Below are 20,953 nucleotides of genomic sequence, written 5' to 3'. Positions count from 1 at the left end.
CAATGCGCAGAGGCCCCAGACGGCGCAAGTCGGCTCCGGCCCATAATCGACCTGAAACATTTCATGACTACGCATTACAGAGCCTGACGGTACTCTGTATGTACGACAGAAACTCAAGGAACTCCAAGCAATTGGGCTTGGGTGACTAGCAACGGTCGGCATTACAGAGGACAAGTTTTGTGGAAGTTTCCTCCATGGTGATCAGCGACGGAGGAAGATGACGACCGGGGCCAGGGCGTTACTGTATGATGCCGAGGAAGGATCCTGCTGGGAACTGAAGTTAAATTATGTATCATTAGGATGGGCAATTCACTAACTAGTGCATGTCAGAAAAAATGGATAGGAGAAAAGGGGGCCAATAATCAATCAATCAAAAAGATACATGCACATGCATGTGTATATAGGCTAACTTGATGATAATTGTATGATCATGCCCATCCTGCCGCGAGGGACGATCGGGTGCTTCACGTTAACAGGTTAGCTTGCACCGATTGCCATAACTGGCGGACGAGCCATTCCAATGTACCAATGGGAGACCTCACATACCGGGAGGCCCCATGGACGATGGCGGCAGGGGGCGGGTCCACCAAAGGCTTGATTGCAGGACATTTATTTAGATCGACCATTTCTTTCCTGCCCTGCGACTAGGATGGGTATAGGAGTTAGGGGATGACGAGTAGTAGTGGTGAGGATTGTATTGAACCTTTAGCTAAGGATGGTCGTTTTCTTCACAGGACCATCTTTGTTACTGCTCTAGGTAAAGATGACACCAGCGGAGGGACGGATTGGCCGTTTAGGTGAGACGCATCCACTGTGGATTGGGTAGTCAGGCCTACTTTGATCATTAGTAGCTCTGATGGTCAGTCGATCCGACCCCTGAGCGAGCATCAGTATTACAGTTGCACCACTAGTGGGATGCAGTGGCAATCATCTTCTCACCAACCAGACGGACCATTCAACCGTTATTGTAGTTAAGACAATGTATCTAGAGAATTTCGCAAAGGTGAATAGCAGCTTCATTTATTATGATTCATTCATGCTTATAGTCATGGAAGCGGACATGCCACACGTGTATGGAGCCAATACACATAAAATACCAAGTCCCGTGGTTACCGTAAATAACAACAACAAAAACAGGCCCACATCGGCCGCGCCTCCTTCCTTGTGTTTCCTGTCCTGTCTCTTTCTCTCCTTGACTTATTCCTCCCTCCCCCCAATCCATTCATTCGTTCTTTCCCTATCCGACCTGGTCGCTTCCTCCTCATCGAAGCGTTTCCCTTTCACTCGTTCCCGTCGTTTCTTCTTCTTCACCATCCACTCTCGGTACGCCCTTCCTTCACCCCCTTTCTCTCTACACTCACCCCCTAAACCTCCTGGACACACCCACTGACATCAACCGACCAGAGCTGCTTCTACCATGGCCTTCTCCAAGTACCTTCTGTCTGCCCTGGCAGCCACTCAGGTCGTCTTCGCCTCTTGTGAGTGCCCCTCCCCTTCGCTTCCTGCGATTGACCAAACAGAGAACTGACCTCGCCCAGCTTGCGGTGACACCACCATCTCCGCCCAGGGCGATGCCGACGCAATCGCCAGCTGCCAGACCGTCAAGGGTGACATCACCATCGACAAGTCCTTCTCGGGCCCCCTGGACCTCAACAGCATCCAGCAAGTCACCGGTAGCCTGACCGCCAAGAACTGCCCCCATCTCACCTCCCTGTACGCCGACAGCCTCAGCGCCATCGGAGGCGATTTCGTGTTGAACGAGGTTGTTGGTCTGACCTCTCTCGAAATGCCGGCGTTGACTACCGTCCTGGGCAACATCAACTTCATCGCCCTCTCCTCGCTGCAATCGCTCGGATTTGATACCGGCGTGACCAAGGCCGGCGGCGTCCACATCGAGAACACCCAGCTGACCAGCCTGGATGGCATCAGCTTGAGGACTGTTGGCAAGTTCGAAATCCAGGCCAACAATTACTTGAAGTCCGTCAACATCAACAACCTGATGAACGCCACCGATGAGATTGACTTCTCTGACAACTACGGCGGTCTCTCGATTGAGCTCCCCAACCTGAGCTCGGGCACCAACATGACCTTCCGTTCCGTCCAGGCCGTCTCCATGCCTTCGCTTAAGTCGCTCACCAACTCTCTCGGCCTCTGGAACTGCCAGTTCGAGACGTTCTACGCTCCCAACATGACCACCGTTGGTGACCTGACCTTCTTCAACAACACCCAGCTCAGCAACATCACCATGCCCCTTCTGAAGGAGGTTGACGGTGGTTTTGAAATCACCAAGTCTGATCCCCTGAAGAGCATCGTCTTCCCCTCCCTGGAGAAGGTTACTGGTGCCGTTGACTTCAGCGGTGACTTTGGCACGTAAGTATCTGTTTCCTTCCGTCTCGTGGATGGATGTCCCTAACCCGCATGTGTATAGGATCAAGCTCCCGAAGCTCGAGAACGTCGCGGGTGCCTTCCACGTCGAGAGCACTGGTCCTATCAATCCCGACTGCAAGGCCTTTGATAAAATCAAGTCGTATTCGATCCGCGGCCTGTATAAATGCGCGTCCACCTCCGACCCTAAGACTCGTGGTGGACTGTCCGGCACCAGCACTTCCAGCGGCGGTAGCCCAGCGGGCACGACCACCTCCGGCATTGCTGTCGCCAACGGCGTCGACATGCCTACTGTTGGTGTTGTTGCTGCTGCCTTCTACGCTCTTGCCCAGCTCTTCTAAATCGGCTGAGTGATGTGTGGCGGAGAGAGAGAGAGATGTGGTCTTCTGGGGGATGTAGAATTGTTTACCAAGCAACGCTTCCTTGATTTGTCGTTCCTACTCTGCAGTTCTTATGATAATAATTCGGTCTTTTGTGAGGAAAATTCACCCTTTGGATTTTGTCCTCGGGAGACACTTCCCCTCCCTGTCGCTGTTCATCGGGAAGGAGTTTGTTTCTTTTCTTTTATCCATTGTCCTTACTATCTCGATACGTCTTTTGGAGTGCTCTTGCGCTCAATGTATTCGTTCCCCCTTGTACATGTCCTTGTAGTCCAGTGGAGTCGTTCCAGCCAAGGCAACGGTCCATCCTTCCCATCGAGGACTGCAGTGGCTGGTACTCGGAGGACCTCTTGTCTTCAATTGCTTCTTTGCTAGCTTAGCTGCTTGTTCATGGAATTCGAAAAACCCCTGCAGTTCAACCACTTCCCCCACCAGGAACAAAATCGATCCAACATAGTATACCATAACTACGCCTACTCCCGATCGATCGATGTGCCAACACATCGGGAAAAGTTAATTAGAGCGGAACGAAGAAGAAAATTTCCGAGAATGACGATTAACTTGTATCCTGTTGTCGAGCTCTCTTCTGTATGACTATCTACGTTGAATTTATGGCGCCATCGATGCTGAAATTATCGCAATCAGAAATATATATTCTCCACAATATTGTGTGCAGAACCCAGAGACACACTTTTTTAGTCCCTGTGCTGCCCCATATTATTATTATTCTTGATCTAATACATAGAGATCAGATCGAGAGATCATCTGTCCTAGTTACCCTGCTCTAGATCTGACATCAGGCTGGTTGGTCTCTATGGCTGTGCGGAGCGGATATGCATATCGAGTCTGGACCCTTAATTATTGTGGTCCTTCAGCTGGGACTGTACATAGTGTACATACTGAAGTAGGGATATGCTGCACCGGGTGTTGGGTTTGTGCTGGTATATCCATGCATTCCATTGTACTTTTCCAGGCACACAGAACCCAGAACGAGCCGCCCTCCAAAAAATGACTCGTCAAACTCAGCTAGGCTGGGGAAAGTCGAAGGGTTCCGATTCGAGGGAACACCAGTTCGGGTTCGAGATCATCAGTAGTGGGGCGCCCTTGCGATGCTGGGGAGCCTTTTCGATAGACGCGCATAGTGTGTGATGGTCCGGGCCAATCACGGCGCTGAGATGGACTTTGTTGATTCTCTCTTGAAGCTGGGAGGCTGGAGGACTATTGAGGCGATCGGATCTTATCTTGCAGCAAAAGAAAGAAAGGACTGCTTGTTGGACAATGGCAATTGTTCTTGACAGTAACGCTCAATGCCATGCTCTCTCTTCATGGACATGATCTCATGGGTAGTCACTTTGTACACTTCGTACTTTGTACTCACAGCTCAGATCGAGGTAGATCGCCCGCTCGACGAAAACGGTTCGATAGATCCATCCACGCGGAGTTTTAAACCACGAGAGAGACTCGTGTGTGCTGCACCTAATGAACCAAACCCTGAAACAGAACATGGCATGGCAAGCTCTCTCTTCTCTGTGTGTGTATGTGTATGTGCTATGTCTTCCCGGAACCCTTTCCCCGCGGCCTAACTCTGTAGTCAGCAAAGCTAACTGGATCTGGCGAGCCGAACAGCACCGAGGAGCTTCCCATTGGCTGCTGCAGGCGATACACTCCCTGCTAGTGCCATCGGGGCGAAACCATGCGTTCATCATCGGCGTTGGGGATGAGGGGAATGATCGGGATGGGGTTTCTGTTCGGGAACCGGGACTTTGTTCCAAGGTTCGACGATTTGCGGGGGTTGAGAAGAGATCTGCTTCTATCTACGACGAGTATGGTGAGCTGTCATCTGGGGTGAGTTGGGGTGGTTTTTCTTTCTTTCTAATTGTGAGTTCGTATGTAGAGCCTGGCTACCGAGGTAGGGCTACCTGTTGAGGTACTGTATATTCTTATCTTGGTCAGGTGTGTACATAGTGTCTAGTTGATTACGTCTATTCTTAGTGAAGATAGTTAGTTGCCTTCTCTAGATAAAAGACGACAGCAGCCCGGAAGATGTAATAGTGGCAAGGCGATCTTCTTCACTGCATATCTGATGGAGGGTACCTGAATGAACGCACAGGTCTGGTCCGCCACGGTACATACGCCTTGCATTGCAGGCAACTCGGGATCCAGGTAATGGGGACCTGCTCGGGCACCTCGTCAAAGAAGAGGGATCATAGATCGCACGGCACCATGTAGGAACAGAAGCCCCTCCGTGGGCCCTGGGGCTTGCGCCGCCGGGGGAAAGGGGAAGAGCAAGACGTGTCAGATGCGGTGCGGGCACAGTAAGCGTGGCGAGGTTTGCCCAGAACGGGCTGCAACCAGATGGATAGTCTCAGCGTGCTATCTGTTGTGTCCTTGCAGCTGCGTTGCATGATTGCGTGGTGTGGTGGCCACATTCCCGCTCGGAAAATTGATCAGAATATTTCCCGCGTGCTCCGATGGCGCAGGAACAGCATGCTTTTCTTAGTAACACTTGAGTAAAATAATGTAATGTGTCATCGGCGCTCAGACAAGGTTGACAGGCCCTAATTATGGATCCGGCCCTTGCTGCCAGTTCTCATGTGGCGTTGCCAATTATTTGTTTCTCTAACGTGTTGACAGGGCCATGGCGACCAATTAATTTATGGCCACCTCCATTTCAGCAGGCTCTTGAATTGGATCATTGACCCTAACACGAGCATGGGTCCACGCTTTCCACAAGGAGGAGGGGTAGGACGGAGCAAGAGGTGGGGTACACAACATGCACAGTAGTCTGCTGCTATCTCCATCAAAAGAGGGAAAAAGGCGAGGTTGATCGAGCATAGTGAAGAAAACGACCTCAACAGACGTACTTTAGTGCTCTACATCGCAGACACTAAGCCACTAGGTGCGGTAGTGGAAGTATCTTTCGTGGCTGTTCCAAGAAAGAAGAACAGGTCTTGCAGCGCGCATGAACCGGTGGTACTTTTGAGCCACTTTGGCCCGCAGATCTAGGCCATCGACAAGGAGGGGCACACGAGATAGAGAGAAGGAATTCGATCTCAGATCTGGGCAGTTCGTAATGCCCCGCCATGGCGTCTTTGACTGCGGAACATGACATGTCGTAGGTAGGCGAGCCCCTACATGAAAAGAAAAGGCCGGACAGGTTCTTACTCCCACGGGGCAGGGCCTCTGTTAGTAGTTCAGGATACCCAAAAATGAAATCTCTACTAGAGCCGCACAGGTCTGGATAGATGCTGCGCGAGGTGAGAGGTTCGCAATCGAACCATTCCAACCTGCCCGGCCGATCGGGTTCGCGCTGTGATCTCTAAGGTTTCCATCGGCACATCCAGAGTGCATACCCTGGCAGATCCAGACGCACGTCACTCGAAATGGCCAACAGCGGGGGGTCCGGGGAACGACGGAAGATGTGAGCTCGAATGGTTCGTGCCTGGGTGGCCCCTCCCCGAGCTGCAAGCCGCCGCACACAGGTCCTACAGCCGCGAAACTTTGGAGAGCCCCCAGTCGGATGCAAGTGGACATGCGTAGAGGGGCAAACAACAAACTGTTGAGGGATCTTGCAGTAGTAGAAGTTTCGAACCCCCAACTTTTTGGTTGAAACCGACCCAGCCTCCGAGGAAGTAGAGCCCGACGGAGGGCGGAACTAGAAGAACGTGGGAACCCTAGCGCCGGACAGAATATGACAGCTCTGATTCCCGCCGTCACCTAGGCTGCCGAGAGACCCACACCCAAGAAGCATTATTAGGAAAAGATTGACGCTGTCCAGAAGTTTCGTAATGAAGTATACCCTGCCGTGGCTCAGGAGAGGGAACGTGCTGCTCTTAAGGCTAAGGAACTATTGTTTGACCCTCGCGACAAATCATGGGCCCCAATACGAAGCTGAACCCCACAAACGTCTGTGTGTCAGGCCAATTCCAAATCACTCGGATCGCCGTGATTCGATCACTGACAGCGGTCGTATCCTGGTCGCTGGGTTCCCTGGCTGTCCCAAATCGACGGTCCTCCCCGGGCGTCACCGATCATCTCGACAATTTCTCTCCCAGCTTCCCTTGACGTCGGTGATTTGTCCGACCTCTGTCGATGACAATTGCTCATCAATCCTGCGGCGCCCGTCGTGTCAGACTATACGGAATAGTGTCAATATCCATCGTAGCCTCCTCGCTTGTCTTAGGGGAGGGGCCTTTTTTTGGCACCGTCCTTGCTTCATTCTATTAGCCCTAGGACCCATGGATTCATTTCGGAGCCTTTTCTCGAAGGGGAAAATCATCGGGAAGCCCCTTGATTCTGCTGACAGGAGCAATTTCTCCTGAATATCAGGAAAGGCCATGGTGTTGTTCTATGATCCATCCAAATGGAGCGGGGGATGGCGCAGTTCGATATGGAACTCTCTGACGCCCGTTTTGTCGGTTGAATTCTTTTCTTTTTCTGGTTGCTTCTTACGAACCTGGAGGTTCCCCTCATCTTCGTTGTAAACAGTCACATAGTTCCACATGGCCACCGGAAGACCTGGGCTAGGAGAATTCAACCAGATCGTATCATTCCGGTGGCCGACTATTGATGCAAGGGCATGGCGGCGCTGCGCCTAAACTGGTCCCCGTGTCGATCCACGCCCACGACAAATCAAGAGCCCGAGATCCTCCTCGAGAACCTCCCCGTCGGGCAAGATCGAGTCCCCATGATTCGCTGATCGAGTGGATCTTCCACGGCAATGTTTGTCCGTGCATAATGTGACAGATACTCTGTGATACCGAATATTCTCCATGGCAGGCCTGTCTGACAGTGGTCCAGAGCCCGTCCGGGATGCTAGGCTTCGTTTCCCCGTCGTTGAATGCAGCCAAACCTGCACTATGCACCGTACGTCCGTCTGTATGAGTTCGACCCTGATCGTTCATGCTTTGCCCCCTCCTGGGTCCACCTCGGGGTCAGGGTTCCCATGATGTACATTATGATCCATAGATAGCGGAGGAAATAGTCTCCTAGCCATGCCCTCCAGCGAGCACATATAAACATGCATTCATCCCCGTGTCTCTTTCCATGAACCGTCTCACTCTTTGTCCCCGTCGCCTCGTGTGAATTCCAGTTCCTCTTGCTTTTTCTTTGTTTCTTGTCTATAACCTCGATATATACTGCCCTCTTGTTCTATTACTTCCCCCCTCACCTCCTGCATATACTTTCCCCCCGAAGGAAATATTCCTCCGTACATATCTATAACCACCTGTGGCATCTCCCCCGCCACGTCCACACTCGTTGCTACACATATCACGCATTTGACGACCTTGACACGATGTATGAGGAAATGGACTCCATGACTGATGATATCCCGCGCCGCTGCTCTCTTCCGTGAGTATATACATGCTAAAGCATTTGGGCTCCAATGCTGACCGGCCAACGCAGGGCCCTGAAAGAGACCATTGCTTCCGGCATGGGTTCGTCTGACCTGGGCGAGGACCGCCGCCTGCCTCCTCTGCCGCGCATTGAGCCGCTTCCTCGTGGGCCGTTCAACCCATTCAACGCCAAGGAGACCCTGGCGGCTGGACCTAGTACCCCCAGTCCCCATGAAACTACATTCCAGTTCAAGTCGCCCTACTCGGCGGCCGCCGAGCACATTGTTGCTCCTCCTTCTCCTGCCAACTCTGCCGAAAGCTCCTGGCAGGAGTCCTTTGCTGCCCAAAAGGCCGGCTCCGCTGACTGGGCGACCGACCTGTCCCAGGCGGAGATCATGGCCCTTGTTGCTCCACCCAACATCAACCGTAAGCCGCCGCTTCAGCAGCTGTGCGGCCGCAAGCGCAAGGGCAGCCCTCTGTCCAATGACCCGGACGACCAGCGCGAGAAGCACCGCATTGCCGAGGGCAACCGGCGCAAGAACCTGAGCACGCTGCACCGCGAGCTCGACAGCCGCATCCACAATTTCTTCCTGGAGCGTGCTGGCTGGAACCCGTCCAAGAGCCTGCCGCAGTCCAAGGAACACATCGTTCAGGGTGCGGTGTATCTGATTGACTTCATGCTTGCCATCATCGTGCATCTCATGCGTCAGGAACAGGTTTCTCCCCAGCTGTCAGAGAAGCTGCAGCCCCAGTTCCGCTGCATGCAGTTGCAGAACCTCGTCAACTCTCTCCAGCAGGAGAACCAGACAGCTCAGCAGCAGCTCAAGGCTACCAAGGCCGAGAACGAGCTGCTGGTCGACCGCAACCGTGCTCTGGAGTTCCAGCTCAAGTCCTACGAGCAGATGTTCCGCTCTCCCAAGGCCGAGAGCACCAGCCCTACCCCCATCGTTGACGTGCCCGAGCATAAGCGCCAGAAGAGGGCGGCGCTGCCGGGCATGCGTGTGTTCTGCGGCGAGATCGCCAACATGGCCCCCGAACCATTGTCCGCTCATCCCGATAACCTGCCCAGCGCTACCTCCCAGTGCTTCAGCAGCTCTTACTTGACCGCCACGCCTTGCACGACTGCTCCTCCCTCTCCTGCGTTCCCCCTATCTCACTCTGCTATCTCCTCTTTCCCTCTCTCGGCCTCGCGTCGCGAGTCGATGAATGCCTCTCCATGAAAATGGAACCCTGATGATACACATGTTCTATGATCATGTCCATGTTGATGTTGATACGTTGATGATTTCTCCTTCTCGACCTTCCTCCCTTGCAGACAGCGCTGGACCCCCCAAGGACGGCTCCCGCTGTATGTGACCTTTAGCGTCTGCATTGTAACACTATATTCCTTCTCCCGACGTGTGGTTGCTTTGCTTGACCGTGAACTTTTCTTTCACTTCTTTTTTCTCTTCAACGGTTCATTTTTTTTCCCTTTCTCATATAAAAACGGGTGGCTCTTTTATCCTTCTTATCTCTTTTGTTGTCATTTGGCGCTTGTGAACATACGGATATATGCTCGGGCGGACGGTTTTCATTTCAGTCTTCCTTTGTTTCTTTTGTCTTGGTCTCTTTTCCTATGGCCTATAATTTTGGTAGCCAATTGATCATATCTTCTTACGCTTTTGCCCTCGTGTACATTTGTAGATGTCTCACTTTGTTGTGCCGCGTGTCTCAGTCCACCTTCGTTAATTTCCGATCATTCTTTGTCCCAGCACGATTCGAGCAGACGAATAGCATTCTACCCCAGGGTTTATGATATAGTTAGTTGTTGGTCTTGACTGTTGTAGTTGATCAGTGTTGTATTGGTACTTGTGCGGCTACAAAAGGCGTGATCTGCGACCAGGGACACGCAATGCGGGAAATGAAGCGATCAAAGCACCAACCAACGAGGCCGAATCTCAGCAGCCTACCCCGTACACAAAAAAAGAGAAATATGGGAAACCACCAAAGTATATCCATCTGTACATACTTCTAATTTGACCAGGGATATAGTCTGAATACTCCCACACCCACGTAGGAGTGTCCAAAGGTCAGCGGCCGGCTGTGCTATAAATAAAAAAAGAAGGGTCTTTCCGTGGCCTAAGGAATCGTGGCGACGGTCCGGACCAGACGACCCCTTTAACCACCATAGGTAATTCTGAACTCTAGCCTTTCACAGTCCATCACAATTCAACATGACCGTAATTATGCAACTATAATAACAACATTCGTAGACTTTTGGTTCTGTGCATCTCTTTTTTTGCCAGTGTTGATTAATTGATGACTTGCTCCGCCGAGCCACCTTTCAGCCCCGACGATCCCGTCCTCCTCTCTTTTCTTCCTCCCTTTATCTTTGCCTGGACCTCGTTTCACCTCCCCACCACACCACATCCACATCACCAGTTTCTCTATCGGGTGATACGATCGTGGTCACCCGCTTGAGCCACCATCATCCGGCAGGGGGGTTTTCGACAACTGGAGATCGAGACCCCGGGTTCGTTGCCGTGTGTGAAGGCTCCTGAGCCCGATCCGTCCGCTTTCTCTGTTTCCGCCCGTCCCTCGTTTTGCATCGGTGAAAATGTTGATGTCCAAGGGTGAAATGAATTGGAAGTCCGCCCGGGGCCGGCTGCCTCCATGGCGCGCTATCGTGACCCTGTTAACACGAACTCGCTTTTTGGTGTCGGTGGCCGCGACGGGATTGCTGATCTTGCTGTGGCGAGGTGTCAGCAAGTCTGCGTCGGGCATGCAAAAGTATGTCGACCGCATTATTATCTACCCTGCATTTATTCTTATGATTGTCCAGTTTCTACTGCTACGGCTCGTCCAAGTCGCCGATGGAAATGTCCATCAACGAGATGGTCGAGTGGAACGCGCACTCCCAGACCCCCGTCCTCTTCAACCACCATGACCCCTACGAAGTCAACAGCACCTCCATCTCCGAAGTCGACCTCAACCCGATCCGCTCGTCCTCCCAAGCCATCGCCAACCGCGAGCGAGTACTCATCCTGACCCCTCTCCGCGACGCCGCCGACTACCTGCAAAAGTACTTCGAGCTCCTCTACAAACTGACCTACCCCCATGAACTGATCGACCTGGCTTTCCTCGTCGGGGATTGCAAAGATGACACACTGGCCAACCTGGCGGCAGAGTTGGATCGCATCCAGAACCACGCCGAAGACAAGATTGCCTTCCGGAGCGCCACCATCGTGCGAAAGGATTTCGGCGCCGACGTCGAGATGACCGTGGAGGAGCGACACTCGTTTGCTGCACAGGGTCCGCGCCGGAAGGCTATCGGCCGGGCTCGTAACTACCTCCTTTATTCGGCGCTCAAGCCCGACCACTCCTGGGTGTACTGGCGTGATGTCGATATCGTGGATTGCCCTGAGCGGATCATTGAGGACTTCATCGCTCACGACAGGGACATCCTCGTGCCGAGTATGTAAATCCCATGATAAGTTTGGGATTCATTTGGCTAACAGGAGATTTGCAGACATTTGGTTCCACCGCTATAGGGACGGCCATGATATCGAGGGTCGCTGTATGTTCTCAAGTCTGACCTGTGTGCTGCATCAATTCGCTAACGTTCCTTTCGTATAGTTGACTACAACTCGTGGATCGAATCCGACAAGGGCCGGCGGTTACGAGCAACCCTTTCCCCCGACACCGTTCTGGCGGAAGGCTACAAGGAATATGACACCGGCCGAACCTACCTCGTCAGCATGGGTGACTGGAGAAAGAACAAGGATGAGGAGGTCGAGCTGGACGGCATTGGTGGTGTCAACATCCTGGTCAAGGCCGATGTCCACCGCTCCGGCATCAACTTCCCCGCATACGCATTCGAGAACCAAGCTGAGACTGAAGGGTTCGCGCGCATGGCCAAACGCGCCGGTTATCAGGTAGTCGGCCTGCCCAACTACGTGGTCTGGCACATTGATACCGATGAGAAAGGCGGAAATCTGGGAGATCGCAAGGCGTACTAAGCTTTCCTTCTTGCCCACTCCGGGTTCGACAAAGTTGATCTTTGAATGAACTCGATCCGTCTCCGAATCATCCTTTGCTTTTCCCTGAGTGACCATGTTGGCATCCGCAACCTATATGTGATGGCTGGCGGCATCTTTCCTTTACCATTCCACTGTGATCTTTTTCTTTTACTTTTCTCTCGTGTGAAGGATGATCTCGCGACGGAAGCCTAATGATTTCCACTTATCCCATCTCGTGTCGCGTTACTACTATAGGGAGTGAGTGTGGGTTGTGTGGGGGTGTGTATTTGTTATCTTTGGCGCTCCGGGGAAAATGCTGTTTGGCGGGACTTGCAAGGCCTATAGATTCCGCCGGTCCTTTTCCAGACTTTCTTCTTGTCTTGATATACTGTACTGAATTTTTTTTGTTGTTTTGTGACTCTTGTAGAGATACGTCTCTATCTCGATCCTCTTGTTTGTGGACCTTTGCGCACTGAACTAGGACTTTGAATCGGTCTCTGTTGGATTTCCTATAATGTTTTATGTGTCAATCCAATGAGAGAATCCTTGTTCTAGACCCGTATTTCTTTTTAAAAATCATCTAAGCGTTAATCCTTGGTGTGTATACATCCTCGGCAGAGCCATGTCCTCCTCTCCGCCGCAATGAAAACCCAGAGCCGATCTGAACAACCCCAAGACCTACCAACAGCCCCTTGCCCGACCTAACAGAATCCCCTGCCGAGTGACTGGAGTACTAGGATATCATCTGTCATAACAATGCCAATCGCCAGTTTGACGCTTCGTGTTCCCGGCTGCTCCCCCCACGCCCTTCGGCGACAGGTCCCCCGCGCCGTCCCGCATTATTCGTCCTTTTCCTTCTCATCCCTCCGTCTCGTCCCCCGACACCAACGACACCCCTTACTCTACCCTTCTTCAATTCAACAACAATACCGTTCCTTCTCACGCACCATGTCTGCCCCCGCTAAGAAGGAGTTCCTGTGCATCCTGCCGGATAAGCCCGGCGCGATGGCGAAGCGCATCGAGGTTCGACCGTACGTGGCTTCACCCCACCATATCATACCATACCTTACCATACCCCCTATAATGATGTCTTCTTATGATTGATCCCAATCGATCGATTGTGCTGATTTTTGATTCGAACAGAGCGCATCTGGAGGGCGTCAAGCCTTTGGTTGCATCTGGCAAGGTCGTTGCTGGTGGTACGTCCTCTCTGCTCTTCCTTCTATAACCATCCCCAACTTTCCACCCAGCCGGAGAATTTTGTCTCCATCCCTTTCAACTCCTTTATACCTATTAATCTCATTTCTGCGATGCATTAATTGATCACAACCTCGTCGCTAATCTCCGGTACCACAGGCGCGATGCTCAACTCCCACCCCACCGAGGGCGAAACCCCTTCCTTTAAGGGGAGCATGATGCTCGCCGTGGCCGAGTCCGAGGCCGAGGTGCGCCAGCTGCTTGCTAACGATATCTACGGCACTTCTGGTGTGTGGGATTTGGAGAATGCGCAGATTATTCCCGTATGTCTCTCTTTTTTCCCTCCGTCGATAGCCGCGCGGGCCGCCGCTTTAACTCTACCTGGGGTTGAGAGTGCTGACTGTGTGCTGACTTTACTTTCTTGGGGGAAATTAGTTCAAGTCTGCTGTGCGTGAGCAGCTCTAACATGTTAGATATTCTGCTGTTTGGAGGTGGTAGAGAGGCATATATGCAAGCATGCAGGGGTCTACACGAACTGAGGAAGCCACGGAGGACGATTACGCATAAGATGCCTATATAGAGCTGCGACCAATGCTTATGGGACTTCTTTTGGCTCCAGAACTGTTGTAGCTAGCTCAGGCCACTCCTACTACACATAGACCGAGGTCCTCATTTGCCAACCTCTAATGCGACAACCTCTAATGTGGCATGAATAACACCTTCCTTATTTCTTCTCGTAAACTCACTATTTCGATATTCTTTTAAAGTCCCGAATCTTATCATTACCAAACCATGAGGTTACTGGATACCTACCCTAAGTTATGGTGCACGACCGCCTTCAGTGCAAAACAGCCAAACATCCATCTTATCGCAACATCACTTGGATTCTCCAACTTCTCTCCCTGACCAACCTACATCCATCCATCATGGCCCCCGAATCCACCCCGTCCAAAGGCGGGGGGATGATGTCCTTGTACGCCAACCTGCTCGACCCCTCCGCAGAGGCCCCCGGCACCATTTCCCGCGCTCCCGTCGTCTTTAAACAGAGCTCCGAGTCCGACGCGCAACCCGACGAGTCTGCTGTGAAGAAGCAGCAACTGAATGCTGGTACTTTTCACTCATCTTCCCTCAATCCAACTCCTGTACTCACTTCTTCAGCTTCCCTCCGTTTCCAACCCACCAAAAGACCCCAGCTCTCAGCCCAGAAACCGAAACCCAAACCTTCAATACCAAAGACCGCGCCCTCCTCCGCTACCCAGAACCCTGCCCCCGCACCCGCCGCACCTCCGAAAAGCACGCTTGCCGACTGGGCTGGCACGGGAGACGATGACTACAATGGGTACTATATGGGCGAGAAGCGGCAGCGCGGCGGCAGGAAGAAACGCAAGAAGAATCGCGAAGCGCATGCTGCCACGCAGAACTGGGATGATATCTATGATCCGTCGCGGCCGAACAACTACGAAGAATACCGGCATAGCGATGAGAAGATTTTCGAGGTCCGCGAGTGGAAGGACCGGCTGTATGCTCATCGGATGAGACGCTCACCGAGCATGGACTCGGATAGTGAGGACTATGACCGGCCACGGAACCGTATGGTTTTATTTTTAGCTTGCTTCTCATGGATTCCATGCTGAGTATTTTCACAGGTCAATTCGCTCCCCCCAGCTTCGCACCGCCGCCGAATATCAATAACGCGCCCCCTCCACCCCCGGCCTCGGTCCCTGACGATGCGTTCGGCGAAGATGCATTTGCTCGACGGATGCGCATGAGTCAACGCTCCGGTGATAACTGGCCTATGGCTCATAACGAATCTCCGCCACCTCCCCCGCCTACAGAACCCCCCGCCCCGATCGCCGACGATCCTACCGGGGAAGATGCCTACATGCGACGACTACAACGGAGCGGAGTTCAACCGCCAGCAGAGAATCCACCACCACCACCTTCACGCCCTCTCGACACCATTCAACCCAGCTCTGCAACCATCTCCCGCGCACCAGTCCGCTACACCCTACCACCACCACCAGAAGATATCCCCGCCTCAGAAGCCGAGCTGGAAGCCGTATTCGCGCAAGAACAACCTTCAGAAGAACCCGACGCAGACGAGGACGCACCACGCTCACTACGACCGGGCCAAAAGGGCTTCGCCGAGCGGCTTCTTGCCAAATACGGCTGGACCAAGGGCTCTGGACTCGGCGCCACGGGCTCTGGTATTGCCAAGCCGCTGCAGGTGAAAGTTGAGAAGCAGAAGAAACGCCCCGACTCGGAGGGCGGAGGATTCGCGACGCCAGCCGGCAGGGGGAAGATCACTGGGGGTAAGAGGAAGGGCGGGGACGATGAGGGCAAGTTTGGAGCTATGAGTGAGGTGATTGTTTTGAGGGGCATGTTGGATGGTATGGATTTGGAGGCCGAGTTGACTGGCGAAGGTGGTGGACTGATGCAGGAGATTGGGGAGGAGTGTTCTGAGAAGGTATTTTTTTCTATCCCCATTCATGTCCCAGTCCTTCCGGATACTGATGCTATGTGCAGTACGGAAGCGTGGAACGAGTCTTCATCGCCCGAGATGCGGGTGAACCGGTCCCGGTCTTCGTCAAGTTCACCAGTCCATTATCTGCTCTACGGGTACGTCTTCATGATCATCTTATGTTCTAGCGTCTACTGACAAGACACTATATGACAGGCCGTCAATGCGCTAGAAGGACGCATCTTCAACGGGAATAAAATCGGAGCGCGGTTCTTCGACCCCGAGAAGTTCGCGAAAGGAATCTATATCGACTGATGTACATAATATAACCCGGGATTCGACATGATCTTGTCTGAAATGAAATGGAATGATAATCCCTCGATGTCTATGATGCTTTGGCCCAACCAAGCAATCGAATATGCTGCAAATCAGAAAGTCTCCTGATCGAACATTTCAAAATCATCAACGAAGGAATCCCTATCACTATCATTTGCTTTCAATGGCCGCGTCGTCCCTGATGGCTGTCTTTTTTGGAACTTCCCTGCCGGGACAGGGATCAACGACTGCCGCGGACGACGACGGCATTGCCTTTCGTCCTCACTGGTCTCCAGATACGGGGCTGGCTCTGATTTCCGAGGTTGAACCTTCGGCACGGGAATCCATGATTGTCGATGTCTGGGCCGACCTCTGGGAGGGCATGGTCCGAGTTGACCTTCTTCCGCGGGAATTGACTCGACGTATTCTGCCGTAGACACATCGTGCCCATCTGGCCAACGTGTATCCACAACGCGATGATGTCGCCCTTGTTTAGGGCTGACATGATCTGCGTCAACATCCATGCACTGGCTGTCGTTCCCATGAGACTGCTTCCTTTTTTTCGCGATTTGAGAAACCCCGTCTTCGTTTGTATCTGCCTCCGCCGCAACTTCATGTTCCTGCTGTCGCCGCCGCTTTGTCCGCCGGTATCGTCGATATCTCCGCCACTGCTCGTGCTTGCAGACACAGCACCATCCCGCCAAAGGAATGTAGAGCACTTCCTGGACGGCGGGCAGGCAGTCGTCTCCTGTTGTCAGGGCGTCGAGACAGAAGACTAGAGAGGATTTGGATATGTTTTGGTGTAGGCACAGGGCGTGGTACCAGACTATGCCGTGGCACATGGTGTTTTGTGTTGGTTGTTGGCCCTGGTATGTGGAATGAAGGTATGTATGTTTTGCTTGCAGATTGGGAGTGTGAGGTGGATTGAGGATGGTTTGACTGAAGTTGAAATGATGAGATGGCAAACATTCCCGAGACTCTATCTAGGAATGTGGGCCCCTTAAATATGGATTTTGTGTGTATGATGTTCTACAAGAGTACGTCGGGTCTCCCCTACAACAAATCTGACAGCTAGGTCAAGTCTTGCTGGACATCCCTGTTCACGGAGTATCACAATTCTTGTCTTGTATCAATTTGTCTTGCAGACTGTATATTCTCTTTTGTTTGTATAAAGATAAATCTACAGGCAATCCCCGTCAACCAATGCTCTTTATACATGGTCAAAGCAGCCAGCCGTTGTGATTGCTTACCTAATCCCCTCCACGCTGGATCGGCGATTGCCTTCGTCTGATCTCTTCTTCTTCGCCTCCCTCACCTCACCTCTCGCTCTTTCTTCCTCTCCCACCTAGAGCACGAGTTATATCCGGGCGTCTCAGTCGCTCAAGCGCAATACAACACCGTCCCAAAAACCAATCTCGCCAACCCGTCCACACAAGGAGCTCCGCACTGGACTGCGCAGCCAGCACCTGAACAAGAATGTCGCTGTGCCAGAATCGCCTGCAAGAGGAGCGGTAAGTGACCCTCTTCCATTCGCAGTGTGTCGCAAGGCAAGACAGGCAAGAACGCGCAGAGCTGACTGTCCGGAATCTGACAGCAAGCAATGGCGAAAAGACCACCCGTTCGGCTTCGTCGCGAAACCCGCTCGCACGGATAAGGGGGCGCTCGATTTGAAGCGCTGGGAGTGCGCGATCCCCGGAAAGGCCAAGACGCTTTGGGAGGGCGGGCTGTTCAAGCTTGATGTCCTCTTTCCGGATGGTGAGTCGTTTGCTCTCAATGTTTGCTCTATTGTATCTTCTTCATACTGACTGGCTGCTGGTATATTAGAATATCCCACCAAGCCACCAAAGTGTACGTATCTTGCGACGACTACTCCCTCCGCGATGCGATTCCGTGGCGCATAACTAACCCTCATCCACGCCAGGCAAATTCACCCCGCCTCTCTTCCACCCCAACGTCTACCCCTCCGGGACAGTCTGCCTCTCCATCCTGAACGAGGAGGAGGCCTGGAGACCCGCGATCACGATCAAGCAGATCCTGCTGGGGATCCAGGACTTGCTGGACGATCCCAACCCCGAGTCGCCGGCGCAAGCCGATGCCTACAACCTGTTCAAGAAGGATCGCGCGGCCTATGAGAAGCGGGTTAAACTAGTTGTCCGCGAGAACCAGCCCGCGTAGGCTGTGGGATGTGGCGCGCATGATGCATATGGTAATTCCTTTGGTGTTTGATTTAGGCGAAGGGAGCGACACATATCTTTTTTTGTTTCTGGCTAGGACATCGCGAGCGCGGCGTTTCTTAACAATGAATGGCGCTTGCAGTGCGACCACTAGAATTATAACCAGGATACTTCCGAGTGGTATAGGTGTGGTCGACCCTAGAACTACCGTTGTAGAATACACCGTCGGTCAGTGTAGTCGCGGAAGACCGTTATCTTATCGGTGACTCAAAGACTCCGACATCGCCCCTCGATCGTAAAAAGAAAAATCTCGCCCGGTTCCTCTTCCCCATACCCGCGCTTAGTCAATTGCTCTTCTCCTTCGCTCTCTTCCACTTTCCTCCATCCTTCTTCTCACCCTCTCCTCACGCTTGCGACAATCCCTCGCCCATCATGTGTGGAATCTTCGCGTGCCACCAGTGCGTTATCGGCCCTAGCCCTAACTCATTGCCTCCCACCCCGCCGCCCTCCCCTCCTCGGAACGGAAGGCGAATGATGGGGTTGCGAATTGAGTCATTGCTAACCAGGAGCTTCCTCTAGTCACCCGGATGTGCAAAAGTTCAAGCCTACGGCCTTGCGCATGGCCAAGGCGTGAGTGTTCCCTGACTGAATTGGTGCAATTGGCTCGCTAACCTCTCTTGATCAGTGTGCGCCATCGTGGTCCTGATTGGAGTGAGTCATTGGAAATACTTGGGGGGTTTTTTGGGGGAATGATTGATGCTGACAGCATTGGACAGGTGGAAACTTCATTGCCGACAAGACTAGTGAGTTCAATTGAAGGGTCGCGTGTCGCTGTCGCCGGCTAGGGCTAACTGAGTCATTCGCAGTCCTTGCGCACGAGCGATTGAGTATCGTCGGTGTCGGTAGGTGGTTCGCAATACTGGATCAATTCCACTCGCTAAAGCTGCTTCACTTCCAGACTCTGGTGCTCAGCCTCTCGTTAACGAGGATGGCTCCCTCGCCCTCGCCGTCAACGGCGAGATCTACAACCACCGCATCCTCCGGAGAACCATGAAGACCAAGTATAACTTCAAGACACACTCGGATTGCGAAGTCATCATCCCTCTAGTATGTCGGACGCAATTAATACATGTGCACAGATGGCGGTTGCTGATATGATAAACCTCTAGTATATGGAGCACGGTCTCGATGCCCCTAAGCACCTCGACGGCATGTTCTCCTGGGTTCTGTATGACCGCAAGCAGGACCGTGTGGTTGCTGCCCGCGATCCCATTGGTATCACCAGCTTCTACCTGGGCCGGTCGTCTTCCACTCCCGGCGCCGTGTACTTCGCCTCGGAACTCAAGTGCTTGCACCCGGTTTGCGACGACATCATTGCTTTCCCGCCGGGCCACGTCTACGACTCCAAGGCCGACAAGCTGACGCGCTACTTCGAGCCCAAGTGGTGGGACCCGACCAACGTGCCGTCGACCCCGATCGATTACAAGTTGATCCGCCACAGCCTGGAGAAGTCTGTGCGCAAGCGTCTCATGGCCGAGGTGCCCTACGGCGTGCTGTTGTCTGGCGGTCTGGACTCCAGTCTGGTTGCGTCCATTGCGCAGCGCGAGACCCTGCGCATGCAGGATGCCGCTCGTGCTGCTGTACAGAACCAAACCGAATCCTCGGAGCTTGTCGGCATTGACGACAGCAACGAGCTGTCGACTGTCACCACTTTCCAGCAGCTGCACTCGTTCTCCATCGGTCTCCCCGGCGCGCCGGACACCGCGGCTGCCCTGGAGGTTGCCAAGTTCCTGGGCACCAAGCACCATGCCTTTGAATTCACGATTGAGGACGGTCTGGACGCCCTCTCGGATGTCATCTACCACCTGGAGACGTACGACGTGACGACCATCCGCGCCTCGACCCCGATGTACCTGCTGTCGCGCAAGATCAAGGCGATGGGCGTCAAGATGGTTCTGAGCGGCGAGGGCAGCGACGAGATCTTCGGCGGGTACCTGTACTTCCACGCGGCGCCGAACAAGGAGGAGTTCCACAGGGAGACCGTGCGGCGCGTGAAGGACCTGCACCTGGCCGACTGCCTGCGCGCCAACAAGTCGACCTCGGCGTGGGGTCTCGAGGCGCGTGTGCCGTTCCTTGACAAGCAGTTCCTGGAGGATTGCATGGGCGTCGACCCGCAAGAGAAGATGATCACCAAGGACCGCATCGAGAAGTACATCCTACGCAAGGCCTTTGATACCTCCGACGAGCCCGACGTCGCCGCCTACCTGCCGGACAAGATCCTGTGGCGCCAGAAGGAGCAGTTCAGCGACGGTGTCGGCTACAGCTGGATCGATGGTCTCAAGGACACCGCTGAGAAGCAGGTCACCGACGAGATGATGAAGAACCCCAAGCCCGAATGGGGTACGGATATCCCCGACACCAAGGAGGCGTACTGGTACCGCACCATGTTCGACGAGCACTTCCCGCCTTCCTGCGCGGGTACCGTCGAGCGCTGGACCCCGACCTGGTCGAAGCAGAGCGACCCCAGTGGCCGGTGAGTTTGGACTGATTGTTTCATGCGTCACGAATGTTGTTTACTGACCGCCATCTTGCAGGGCCATCTCCACCCACAACGCCAAGTACGATAGCGCCGAGTAAGCTGGAAAATACAAAAAGGGTTGTTTTGGATTTAGTTAGCACCGCTTGAAGACTAGTGAATGGGAATAGA

General features: G+C 53.2%; 7 protein-coding genes across 7 annotated transcripts; 6 read left to right on the top strand and 1 right to left on the bottom strand.

Annotated features, from left to right (window-relative positions):
• Positions 1 to 1,417: 1,417 nt before the first annotated feature.
• Positions 1,418 to 2,726, top strand: ecm33 (GPI-anchored protein Ecm33; the record flags this gene model as incomplete). Its single annotated transcript, XM_057199978.1, has 3 exons — positions 1,418 to 1,478; positions 1,539 to 2,370; positions 2,429 to 2,726. 3 exons carry the CDS (start codon positions 1,418 to 1,420, stop codon positions 2,724 to 2,726), a joined length of 1,191 nt encoding a protein of 396 aa, XP_057050679.1.
• A 5,335-nt stretch (positions 2,727 to 8,061) lies between these two features.
• On the top strand, positions 8,062 to 9,321 carry N7474_008567 (putative HLH DNA binding domain protein; the record flags this gene model as incomplete). The annotated part of the gene is made up of 2 exons (XM_057199977.1): positions 8,062 to 8,117; positions 8,172 to 9,321. 2 exons carry the CDS (start codon positions 8,062 to 8,064, stop codon positions 9,319 to 9,321), a joined length of 1,206 nt encoding a protein of 401 aa, XP_057050678.1.
• A 1,376-nt stretch (positions 9,322 to 10,697) lies between these two features.
• On the top strand, positions 10,698 to 12,099 carry N7474_008566 (ANP1/MMN9/VAN1 family protein; the record flags this gene model as incomplete). Its single annotated transcript, XM_057199976.1, has 4 exons — positions 10,698 to 10,870; positions 10,923 to 11,554; positions 11,610 to 11,657; positions 11,717 to 12,099. The coding sequence occupies 4 exons, from the start codon at positions 10,698 to 10,700 to the stop codon at positions 12,097 to 12,099; spliced, it is 1,236 nt and encodes a 411-aa protein (XP_057050677.1).
• Positions 12,100 to 13,047: 948 nt separating this feature from the next.
• N7474_008565 (uncharacterized protein) lies at positions 13,048 to 16,072 on the top strand (the record flags this gene model as incomplete). Its single annotated transcript, XM_057199975.1, has 7 exons — positions 13,048 to 13,130; positions 13,243 to 13,298; positions 13,456 to 13,619; positions 14,139 to 14,886; positions 14,943 to 15,763; positions 15,823 to 15,915; positions 15,974 to 16,072. 7 exons carry the CDS (start codon positions 13,048 to 13,050, stop codon positions 16,070 to 16,072), a joined length of 2,064 nt encoding a protein of 687 aa, XP_057050676.1.
• Positions 16,073 to 16,185: 113 nt separating this feature from the next.
• N7474_008564 (uncharacterized protein) lies at positions 16,186 to 16,914 on the bottom strand (the record flags this gene model as incomplete). The annotated part of the gene is made up of 1 exon (XM_057199974.1): positions 16,186 to 16,914. One exon carries the CDS (start codon positions 16,912 to 16,914, stop codon positions 16,186 to 16,188), a length of 729 nt encoding a protein of 242 aa, XP_057050675.1.
• Positions 16,915 to 17,548: 634 nt separating this feature from the next.
• On the top strand, positions 17,549 to 18,241 carry N7474_008563 (E2 SUMO-conjugating protein UBC9; the record flags this gene model as incomplete). Its single annotated transcript, XM_057199973.1, has 4 exons — positions 17,549 to 17,583; positions 17,667 to 17,827; positions 17,897 to 17,920; positions 17,994 to 18,241. Coding segments are annotated over 4 exons (468 nt in total), but the record flags the coding sequence as incomplete, so codon positions are not given.
• A 624-nt stretch (positions 18,242 to 18,865) lies between these two features.
• On the top strand, positions 18,866 to 20,883 carry N7474_008562 (asparagine synthetase B; the record flags this gene model as incomplete). The annotated part of the gene is made up of 7 exons (XM_057199972.1): positions 18,866 to 18,876; positions 18,932 to 18,957; positions 19,023 to 19,049; positions 19,113 to 19,148; positions 19,205 to 19,353; positions 19,416 to 20,779; positions 20,841 to 20,883. 7 exons carry the CDS (start codon positions 18,866 to 18,868, stop codon positions 20,881 to 20,883), a joined length of 1,656 nt encoding a protein of 551 aa, XP_057050673.1.
• Between the last annotated feature and the right edge of the window lie 70 nt (positions 20,884 to 20,953).

This window comes from Penicillium riverlandense, assembly GCF_028828495.1.
Source record: "Penicillium riverlandense strain IBT 135883 chromosome Unknown utg000007l_segment0_segment0, whole genome shotgun sequence".
Taxonomy (NCBI): domain Eukaryota; kingdom Fungi; phylum Ascomycota; class Eurotiomycetes; order Eurotiales; family Aspergillaceae; genus Penicillium; species Penicillium riverlandense.
This window is presented reverse-complemented; position numbering and strand designations above follow the sequence as displayed.